The sequence below is a fragment of the Salvelinus fontinalis genome, unplaced genomic scaffold (genome assembly GCF_029448725.1).
Source record: "Salvelinus fontinalis isolate EN_2023a unplaced genomic scaffold, ASM2944872v1 scaffold_0054, whole genome shotgun sequence".
NCBI classification, from domain to species: Eukaryota; Metazoa; Chordata; class Actinopteri; order Salmoniformes; family Salmonidae; genus Salvelinus; species Salvelinus fontinalis.
In genome coordinates this window covers 238984-251128 of record NW_026600263.1, presented here as the reverse complement: position 1 = coordinate 251128, position 12145 = coordinate 238984, and the positions used below count along the sequence as shown (strand labels likewise).

At 46.5% G+C, this 12145-nt stretch overlaps 1 protein-coding gene and 1 long non-coding RNA gene across 8 annotated transcripts in view; one reads left to right on the top strand and one right to left on the bottom strand.

The window, feature by feature from the left end:
- Positions 1-12145, top strand: part of plod3 (procollagen-lysine, 2-oxoglutarate 5-dioxygenase 3) — a gene marked incomplete at its 5' end in the record, with an annotated part of 109785 nt that overhangs the window by 21633 nt on the left and 76007 nt on the right. For all 7 annotated transcript variants that reach the window (XR_008757634.1, XR_008757632.1, XR_008757635.1 and 4 more), the window contains 2 exon segments: positions 2087-2150; positions 3589-3686. Coding sequence is in view for 1 of the 7 variants with exons in the window: in XM_055911181.1 (XP_055767156.1) it covers positions 2087-2150; positions 3589-3686 (162 nt within the window).
- On the bottom strand, positions 2477-3179 carry LOC129842574 (uncharacterized). Its single transcript, XR_008757637.1, has 3 exons — positions 2737-3179; positions 2583-2632; positions 2477-2534 (listed from the first exon to the last, which is right to left on the bottom strand). It is a non-coding gene; the product is annotated as an uncharacterized LOC129842574 (long non-coding RNA).

Below are 12145 nucleotides of genomic sequence, written 5' to 3'. Positions count from 1 at the left end.
TGACCTCTGACCTCTTACACTAAGATCTACCTGGACAAAGTACAACGGGTTAGTATGACCTCTGACCTCTTACAATAAGATCTACCTAGACAAAGTACCACGGGTTAGTATGACCTCTCACCTCTTACAATAAGATCTACCTGGACAAAGTACAACGGGTTAGTATGACCTCTGACCTCTTACACTAAGATCTACCTGGACAAAGTACAATGGGTTAGTATGACCTCTAACCTCTTACAATAAGATCTACCTGGACAAAGTACAACGGGTTAGTATGGGACCGGAATGAGGAGCTCCACCCTGCTAGGACGAATAGTGGAACCCAGAATAAGGAGCTCCACCCTGCTAGGATGAATAGTGGAACCGGAATAAGGAGCTCCACCCTGCTAGGACGAATAGTGGAACTCGGAATGAGGAGCTCCGCCCTGCTAGGACGAATAGTGGAACTCGGAATGAGGAGCTCCACCCTGCTAGGACGAATAGTGGAACTCGGAATGAGGAGCTCCATCCTGCTAGGACGAATAGTGGAACTGGAATGAGGAGCTCCATCCTGCTAGGACGAATAGCGGAACCGGAATGAGCTCCACCCTGCTAGGACGAATAGTGGAACCGGAATGAGGAGCTCCACCCTGCTAGGACGAATAGTGGAACCGGAATGAGGAGCTCCACCCTGCTAGGACGAATAGTGGAACTCGGAATGAGGAGCTCCACCCTGCTAGGACGAATAGTGGAACCGGAATGAGGAGCTCCACCCTGCTAGGAAGAATAGCGGAACCGGAATGAGGAGCTCCACCCTGCTAGGACGAATAGTGGAACCGGAATGAGGAGCTCCACCCTGCTGGGACGAATAGTGGAACCGGAATGAGGAGCTCCACCCTGCTAGGACGAATAGTGGAACCCAGAATAAGGAGCTCCACCCTGCTAGGACGAATAGTGGAACCGGAATGAGGAGCTCCACCCTGCTAGGACGAATAGTGGAACCGGAATGAGGAGCTCCACCCTGCTAGGACGAATAGTGGAACCGGAATGAGGAGCTCCACCCTGCTAGGACGAATAGTGGAACCGGAATGAGAAGCTCCACCCTGCTAGGACGAATAGTGGAACCGGAATGAGAAGCTCCACCCTGCTAGGACGAATAGCGGAACTGGAATGAGGAGCTCCACCCTGCTAGGACGAATAGTGGAACCGGAATGAGGAGCTCCACCCTGCTAGGACGAATAGTGGAACCGGAATGAGAAGCTCCACCCTGCTAGGATGAATAGTGGAACTGGAATGAGGAGCTCCACCCTGCTAGTACGAATAGTGGAACCGGAATGAGAAGCTCCACCCTGCTAGGACGAATAGTGGAACCTGAATGAGGAGCTCCACCCTGCTAGGACGAATAGTGGAACCGGAATGAGGAGCTCCACCCTGCTAGGACGAATAGTGGAACTGGAATGAGGAACTCCACCCTGCTAGGACGAATAGTGGAACCGGAATGAGGAGCTCCACCCTGCTAGGACGAATAGTGGAACCGGATTGAGGAGCTCCACCCTGCTAGGACGAATAGCGGAACCGGAATGAGGAGCTCCACCCTGCTAGGATGAATAGTGGAACCGGAATGAGGAGCTCCACCCTGCTAGTACGAATAGTGGAACCGGAATGAGGAGCTCCACATAACCAATGACGAAAGAACAAACACAAACTACCGCTGTTCGTTATCCTGCATTCCTTCCAGACTGATTCTACGCTACCAGTTGTGTTTACGTAGATCTGTCCATGAGAGATACAGTAACCTCTGGCCTCTAACCTCTGACCCCTGGCCTCTGGCCTCTGGCCTCTAACCCCTGACCTTTGGTCTCTAACCCCTGAGCTCTGACCTCTAACCCCTGACTTCTAACCCCTGACCTCTGGACTCTAACCCCTGACCTCTGGTCTCTAACCCCTGACCTCTGGACTCTAACCCCTGACCTCTGGACTCTAACCCCTGACCTCTAACCCCTGACCTAGGTAGGCTAGTTGAGAACAAGTTCTCATACAATAACGTTGTAGTAACATTGTTGTCATATTGTAGTAAACTTGTCGTTGTGGTAATGTTATTTTTCAGACCAAGTACAACATGACTCTGGACCATCGCTCTAGAATCTTCCAGAACCTCAACGGAGCCATCGGTGAGACACACACACACACACACACACACACACACACACACACACACACACACACCTATTACTCCCACTGCTTTGAACCCCAATTCTGCCTCCATCTTCTCTGTGTCTGAAGTGTGTTTAACTAAACTACATTTTATTTTCTCCCTGCACACACACACACCTAAACACACACACACACACACACACACATAAATAAACACACACACACATCTAAACACACACACACACACACACACACACACACACACACACACACCTAAACACACACACACCTAAACACACACACACCTAAACACACACCTAAACACACACACACACCTAAACACACACACACATCTAAACACACACACACACACACACACACACACACCTAAACACACACACCTAAACACACACACACCTAAACACACACACACCTAAACACACACACACCTAAACACACACACCTAAACACACACACCTAAACACACACACCTAAACACCTAAACACACACACCTAAACACCTCAACACACACACACACACACACACACACACACACACACACACACACACACACACACACCTAAACACACACACCTAAACACACACACCTAAACACACACACCTAAACACACACACACACACACCTAAACACACACACCTAAACACACACACACACACACCTAAACACACACACCTAAACACACACACACCTAAACACACACACACACACACACACACCTAAACACACACACCTAAACACACACACACACACACACCTAAACACACACACACACACACACCTAAACACACACACACACACACACACCTAAACACACACACACACACACACCTAAACACACACACACACACCTAAACACACACACACCTAAACACACACACACACACCTAAACACACACACACACCTAAACACACACACACCTAAACACACACACACCTAAACACACACACACACCTAAACACACACACACCTAAACACACACACACATAAACACACACACACACACACACCTAAACACACACACACACACCTAAACACACACACCTAAACACACCTAAACACACACACCTAAACACACACACACACACACACACCTAAACACACACACACACACACACCTAAACACACACACACACACCTAAACACACACACACACACCTAAACACACACACACCTAAACACACACACACACCTAAACACACACACATAAACACACACACACACCTAAACACACACACACCTAAACACACACACACATAAACACACACACACATAAACACACCTAAACACACACACACACACACACCTAAACACACACACCTAAACACACACACACACACACACACCTAAACACACACACACACACACCTAAACACACACACACACACACACACACACACCTAAACACCTCAACATCTCAACATCTAAACACAGAGGAGGTGGTGCTGAAGTTTGAGAAGGCTCGCGTCCGTGCGAGGAACGTGGCCTATGACACACTTCCTGTTATTATCCATGGCAACGGACCCACCAAGGTAACCAATCCCGGCACAGCATCAGAACTTTGGGTCAATCTGGGTAGTGGACTATATATGGAGTATGTAGGGGTGGGTAGTGGACTATATATGTAGGGTTGGGTAGTGGACTATATATGGAGTATGGAGGGGTGGGTAGTGGACTATATATGGAGGGGTGGGTAGTGGACTATATATGGAGTATGGAGGGTTGGGTAGTGGACTATATATGGAGTATGTAGGGGTGGGTAGTGGACTATATATGGAGTATGTAGGGTTGGGTAGTGGACTATATATGGAGGGTTGGGTAGTGGACTATATATGGAGTATGTAGGGGTGGGTAGTGGACTATATATATAGGGTTGGGTAGTGGACTATATATGGAGTATGTAGGGTTGGGTAGTGGACTATATATGGAGTATGTAGGGGTGGGTAGTGGACTATATATGTAGGGGTGGGTAGTGGACTATATATAGAGGGTTGGGTAGTGGACTATATATGGAGTATGTAGGGTTGGGTAGTGGACTATATATGGAGTATGTAGGGGTGGGTAGTGGACTATATATGGAGTATGTAGGGGTGGGTAGTGGACTATATATGGAGTATGTAGGGTTGGGTAGTGGACTATATATGGAGTATGTAGGGGTGGGTAGTGGACTATATATGGAGTATGTAGGGGTGGGTAGTGGACTATATATGGAGGGTTGGGTAGTGGACTATATATGGAGGGTTGGGTAGTGGACTATATATGGAGGGGTGGGTAGTGGACTATATATGTAGGGTTGGGTAGTGGACTATATATGTAGGGTTGGGTAGTGGACTATATATGGAGTATGTAGGGGTGGGTAGTGGACTATATATGGAGGGTTGGGTAGTGGACTATATATGGAGGGGTGGGTAGTGGACTATATATGGAGGGGTGGGTAGTGGACTATATATGGAGGGTTGGGTAGTGGACTATATATGGAGGGTTGGGTAGTGGACTATATATGGAGGGGTGGGTAGTGGACTATATATGTAGGGTTGGGTAGTGGACTATATATGGAGTATGTAGGGGTGGGTAGTGGACTATATATGTAGGGTTGGGTAGTGGACTATATATGGAGTATGGAGGGGTGGGAAGTGGACTATATATGGAGTATGGAGGGGTGGGTAGTGGACTATATATGTAGGGTTGGGTAGTGGACTATATATGGAGTATGGAGGGGTGGGTAGTGGACTATATATGGAGTATGTAGGGGTGGGTAGTGGACTATATATGGAGGGTTGGGTAGTGGACTATATATGGAGTATGTAGGGGTGGGTAGTGGACTATATATGGAGGGGTGGGTAGTGGACTATATATGGAGTATTTAGGGTTGGGTAGTGGACTATATATGGAGTATGTAGGGGTGGGTAGTGGACTATATATGGAGTATGTAGGGGTGGGTAGTGGACTATATATGGAGGGTTGGGTAGTGGACTATATATGGAGTATGTAGGGGTGGGTAGTGGACTATATATGGAGTATGTAGGGGTGGGTAGTGGACTATATATGGAGGGTTGGGTAGTGGACTATATATGGAGTATGGAGGGCTGGGTAGTGGACTATATATGGAGTATGTAGGGTTGGGTAGTGGACTATATATGGAGTATGTAGGGCTGGGTAGTGGACTATATATGGAGTATGTAGGGCTGGGTAGTGGACTATATATGGAGGGGTGGGTAGTGGACTATATATGGAGTATGGAGGGCTGGGTAGTGGACTATATATGGAGTATGTAGGGGTGGGTAGTGGACTATATATGGAGTATGTAGGGGTGGGTAGTGGACTATATATGGAGGGTTGGGTAGTGGACTATATATGGAGGGTTGGGTAGTGGACTATATATAGAGTATGTAGGGGTGGGTAGTGGACTATATATGGAGTATGGAGGGCTGGGTAGTGGACTAAAAATGGAGTATGTAGGGCTGGGTAGTGGACTATATATGGAGGGGTGGGTAGTGGACTATATATGGAGTATGGAGGGCTGGGTAGTGGACTATATATGGAGTATGTAGGGGTGGGTAGTGGACTATATATGGAGTATGTAGGGGTGGGTAGTGGACTATATATGGAGTATGGAGGGGTGGGTAGTGGACTATATATGGAGTATGTAGGGTTGGGTAGTGGACTATATATGGAGGGTTGGGTAGTGGACTATATATGGAGTATGTAGGGGTGGGTAGTGGACTATATATGTAGGGCTGGGTAGTGGACTATATATGGAGTATGTAGGGGTGGGTAGTGGACTATATATGGAGTATGTAGGGTTGGGTAGTGGACTATATATGGAGTATGTAGGGTTGGGTAGTGGACTATATATGGAGGGTTGGGTAGTGGACTATATATGGAGGATGTAGGGTTGGGTAGTGGACTATATATGGAGGGGTGGGTAGTGGACTATATATGGAGTATGTAGGGGTGGGTAGTGGACTATATATGGAGTATGTAGGGTTGGGTAGTGGACTATATATGGAGGGTTGGGTAGTGGACTATATATGGAGGGTTGGGTAGTGGACTATATATGGAGTATGTAGGGTTGGGTAGTGGACTATATATGGAGTATGTAGGGGTGGGTAGTGGACTATATATATGGGGTATGTAGGGTTGGGTAGTGGACTATATATGGAGTATGGAGGGTTGGGTAGTGGACTATATATGGAGGGTTGGGTAGTGGACTATATATGGAGGGGTGGGTAGTGGACTATATATGGAGGGGTGGGTAGTGGACTATATATGGAGGGTTGGGTAGTGGACTATATATGGAGGGTTGGGTAGTGGACTATATATGGAGTATGGAGGGTTGGGTAGTGGACTATATATGGAGGGTTGGGTAGTGGACTATATATGGAGGGGTGGGTAGTGGACTATATATGGAGTATGTAGGGGTGGGTAGTGGACTATATATGGAGGGTTGGGTAGTGGACTATATATGGAGTATGTAGGGTTGGGTAGTGGACTATATATGGAGGGTTGGGTAGTGGACTATATATGGAGTATGGAGGGGTGGGTAGTGGACTATATATGGAGTATGTAGGGTTGGGTAGTGGACTATATATGGAGTATGTAGGGGTGGGTAGTGGACTATATATGGAGGGTTGGGTAGTGGACTATATATGGAGTATGGAGGGCTGGGTAGTGGACTATATATGGAGTATGTAGGGTTGGGTAGTGGACTATATATGGAGTATGTAGGGGTGGGTAGTGGACTATATATGGAGGGGTGGGTAGTGGACTATATATGGAGGATGTAGGGGTGGGTAGTGGACTATATATGGAGTATGTAGGGGTGGGTAGTGGACTATATATGGAGTATGTAGGGGTGGGTAGTGGACTATATATGGAGTATGGAGGGGTGGGTAGTGGACTATATATAGAGTATGGAGGGTTGGGTAGTGGACTATATATGGAGTATTTAGGGTTGGGTAGTGGACTATATATGGAGTATTTAGGGTTGGGTAGTGGACTATATATGGAGGGTTGGGTAGTGGACTATATATGGAGTATGTAGGGTTGGGTAGTGGACTATATATGGAGGGTTGGGTAGTGGACTATATATGGAGGGTTGGGTAGTGGACTATATATGGAGGGGTGGGTAGTGGACTATATATGGAGTATGTAGGGGTGGGTAGTGGACTATATATGGAGGGTTGGGTAGTGGACTATATATGGAGGGTTGGGTAGTGGACTATATATGGAGGGGTGGGTAGTGGACTATATATGGAGTATATAGGGGGGTGGGTAGTGGACTATATATGGAGTATGTAGGGGTGGGTAGTGGACTATATATGGAGGGTTGGGTAGTGGACTATATATGGAGGGTTGGGTAGTGGACTATATATGGAGTATGTAGGGGTGGGTAGTGGACTATACATGTAGGGTTGGGTAGTGGACTATATATGTAGGGTTGGGTAGTGGACTATATATGGAGTATGGAGGGGTGGGTAGTGGACTATATATGGAGTATGTAGGGGTGGGTAGTGGACTATATATGTAGGGGTGGGTAGTGGACTATATATGGAGTATGGAGGGGTGGGTAGTGGACTATATATGGAGTATGTAGGGGTGGGCAGTGGACTATATATGGAGTATGTAGGGTTGGGTAGTGGACTATATATGGAGTATGTAGGGGTGGGTAGTGGACTATATATGGAGTATGTAGGGGTGGGTAGTGGACTATATGTGGAGTATGAAGGGGTGGGTAGTGGACTATATGTGGAGTATGAAGGGCTGGGTAGTGGACTATATATGGAGTATGTAGGGGTGGGTAGTGGACTATATATGGAGTATGTAGGGGTGGGTAGTGGACTATATACGGAGGGTTGGGTAGTGGACTATATATGGAGGGGTGGGTAGTGGACTATATATGGAGTATTTAGGGGTGGGTAGTGGACTATATATGGAGGGGTGGGTAGTGGACTATATATGGAGTATGTAGGGGTGGGTAGTGGACTATATATGGAGTATGTAGGGGTGGGTAGTGGACTATATATGGAGTATGTAGGGGTGGGTAGTGGACTATATATGGAGGGTTGGGTAGTGGACTATATATGGAGTATGGAGGGGTGGGTAGTGGACTATATATGGAGTATGGAGGGTTGGGTAGTGGACTATATATGGAGTATGTAGGGGTGGGTAGTGGACTATATATGGAGGGGTGGGTAGTGGACTATATATGGAGTATGTAGGGTTGGGTAGTGGACTATATATGGAGTATGTAGGGTTGGGTAGTGGACTATATATGGAGTATTTAGGGGTGGGTAGTGGACTATATATGGAGTATGGAGGGGTGGGTAGTGGACTATATATGTAGGGGTGGGTAGTGGACTATATATGGAGTATGTAGGGGTGGGTAGTGGACTATATATGGAGTATTTAGGGTTGGGTAGTGGACTATATATGGAGTATGGAGGGTTGGGTAGTGGACTATATATGGAGGGGTGGGTAGTGGACTATATATGGAGTATGTAGGGTTGGGTAATGGACTATATATGGAGGGTTGGGTAGTGGACTATATATGGAGGGGTGGGTAGTGGACTATATATGGAGTATGGAGGGTTGGGTAGTGGACTATATATGGAGTATTTAGGGTTGGGTAGTGGACTATATATGGAGTATGGAGGGGTGGGTAGTGGACTATATATGGAGTATGTAGGGGTGGGTAGTGGACTATATATAGAGTATGTAGGGTTGGGTAGTGGACTATATATGTAGGGGTGGGTAGTGGACTATATATGGAGTATGGAGGGGTGGGTAGTGGACTATATATGGAGGGCTGGGTAGTGGACTATATATGGAGGGGTGGGTAGTGGACTATATATGGAGGGCTGGGTAGTGGACTATATATAGAGTATGGAGGGTTGGGTAGTGGACTATATATGGAGTATTTAGGGTTGGGTAGTGGACTATATATGGAGTATTTAGGGTTGGGTAGTGGACTATATATGGAGTATGTAGGGCTGGGTAGTGGACTATATATGTAGGGGTGGGTAGTGGACTATATATAGAGTATGGAGGGTTGGGTAGTGGACTATATATGGAGTATGGAGGGTTGGGTAGTGGACTATATATGGAGTATGTAGGGTTGGGTAGTGGACTATATATGGAGTATGTAGGGGTGGGTAGTGGACTATATATGGAGGGGTGGGTAGTGGACTATATATGTAGGGGTGGGTAGTGGACTATATATGGAGGGTTGGGTAGTGGACTATATATGGAGTATGTAGGGTTGGGTAGTGGACTATATATGGAGGGTTGGGTAGTGGACTATATATGGAGTATGTAGGGGTGGGTAGTGGACTATATATGGAGTATGGAGGGTTGGGTAGTGGACTATATATGGAGTATGGAGGGGTGGGTAGTGGACTATATATGGAGTATGTAGGGGTGGGTAGTGGACTATATATGGAGGGGTGGGTAGTGGACTATATATGGAGGGTTGGGTAGTGGACTATATATGGAGTATGTAGGGTTGGGTAGTGGACTATATATGGAGGGTTGGGTAGTGGACTATATATGGAGTATGGAGGGGTGGGTAGTGGACTATATATGGAGGGTTGGGTAGTGGACTATATATGTAGGGGTGGGTAGTGGACTAAATATGGAGGGTTGGGTAGTGGACTATATATGGAGTATGTAGGGGTGGGTAGTGGACTATATATGGAGTATGGAGGGGTGGGTAGTGGACTATATATGGAGTATGTAGGGCTGGGTAGTGGACTATATATGGAGTATGTAGGGTTGGGTAGTGGACTATATATGTAGGGTTGGGTAATGGACTATATATGTAGGGGTGGGTAGTGGACTAAATATGGAGGGTTGGGTAGTGGACTATATATGGAGGGTTGGGTAGTGGACTATATATGGAGTATGTAGGGGTGGGTAGTGGACTATATATAGAGGGTTGGGTAGTGGACTATATATGTAGGGGTGGGTAGTGGACTAAATATGGAGTATGTAGGGTTGGGTAGTGGACTATATATGGAGTATGGAGGGGTGGGTAGTGGACTATATATGGAGGGTTGGGTAGTGGACTATATATGGAGTATGTAGGGGTGGGTAGTGGACTATATATGGAGGGTTGGGTAGTGGACTATATATGGAGTATGTAGGGTTGGGTAGTGGACTATATATGTAGGGGTGGGTAGTGGACTATATATGGAGGGGTGGGTAGTGGACTATATATGTAGGGGTGGGTAGTGGACTATATATGGAGTATTTAGGGTTGGGTAGTGGACTATATATAGAGGGTTGGGTAGTGGACTATATATGGAGTATGTAGGGTTGGGTAATGGACTATATATGTAGGGGTGGGTAGTGGACTATATATGGAGGGGTGGGTAGTGGACTATATATGGAGTATTTAGGGTTGGGTAGTGGACTATATATGTAGTATAGAGGGTTGGGTAGTGGACTATATATGGAGTATGTAGGGGTGGGTAGTGGACTATATATGGAGGGGTGGGTAGTGGACTATATATGGAGTATTTAGGGTTGGGTAATGGACTATATATGTAGGGGTGGGTAGTGGACTATATATGGAGGGGTGGGTAGTGGACTATATATGGAGTATGTAGGGCTGGGTAGTGGACTATATATGGAGTATGGAGGGTTGGGTAGTGGACTATATATGGAGTATGTAGGGGTGGGTAGTGGACTATATATGGAGGGGTGGGTAGTGGACTATATATGGAGTATGTAGGGCTGGGTAGTGGACTATATATGGAGTATGTAGGGGTGGGTAGTGGACTATATATGGAGTATGGAGGGTTGGGTAGTGGACTATATATGGAGGGTTGGGTAGTGGACTATATATGGAGGGGTGGGTAGTGGACTATATATGGAGGGGTGGGTAGTGGACTATATATGGAGGGTTGGGTAGTGGACTATATATGGAGTATGTAGGGCTGGGTAGTGGACTATATATGGAGTATGTAGGGGTGGGTAGTGGACTATATATGGAGTATGTAGGGGTGGGTAGTGGACTATATATGGAGTATTTAGGGTTGGGTAGTGGACTATATATGGAGTATGTAGGGGTGGGTAGTGGACTATATATGGAGTATGTAGGGTTGGGTAGTGGACTATATATGGAGGGTTGGGTAGTGGACTATATATGTAGGGTTGGGTAGTGGACTATATATGTAGGGGTGGGTAGTGGACTATATATGGAGTATGTAGGGGTGGGTAGTGGACTATATATGGAGTATGTAGGGGTGGGTAGTGGACTATATATGGAGTATGTAGGGGTGGGTAGTGGACTATATATAGAGTATGTAGGGGTGGGTAGTGGACTATATATGGAGTATGGAGGGGTGGGTAGTGGACTATATATGGAGTATGGAGGGGTGGGTAGTGGACTATATATGGAGTATGTAGGGGTGGGTAGTGGACTATATATGGAGTATGGAGGGGTGGGTAGTGGACTATATATGGAGTATGGAGGGGTGGGTAGTGGACTATATATGGAGTATGTAGGGGTGGGTAGTGGACTATATATGGAGGGTTGGGTAGTGGACTATATGTGGAGTATGGAGGGTTGGGTAGTGGACTATATATGGAGTATGTAGGGGTGGGTAGTGGACTATATATGGAGTATGTAGGGGTGGGTAGTGGACTATATATGGAGGGTTGGGTAGTGGACTATATATGGAGGGGTGGGTAGTGGACTATATATGGAGTATGTAGGGGTGGGTAGTGGACTATATATGGAGTATGTAGGGGTGGGTAGTGGACTATATATGGAGGGTTGGGTAGTGGACTATATATGGAGGGTTGGGTAGTGGACTATATATGGAGTATGTAGGGTTGGGTAGTGGACTATATATGGAGTATGTAGGGGTGGGTAGTGGACTATATATGGAGTATGTAGGGTTGGGTAGTGGACTATATATGGAGGGGTGGGTAGTGGACTATATATGGAGTATGTAGGGTTGGGTAGTGGACTATATATAGAGTA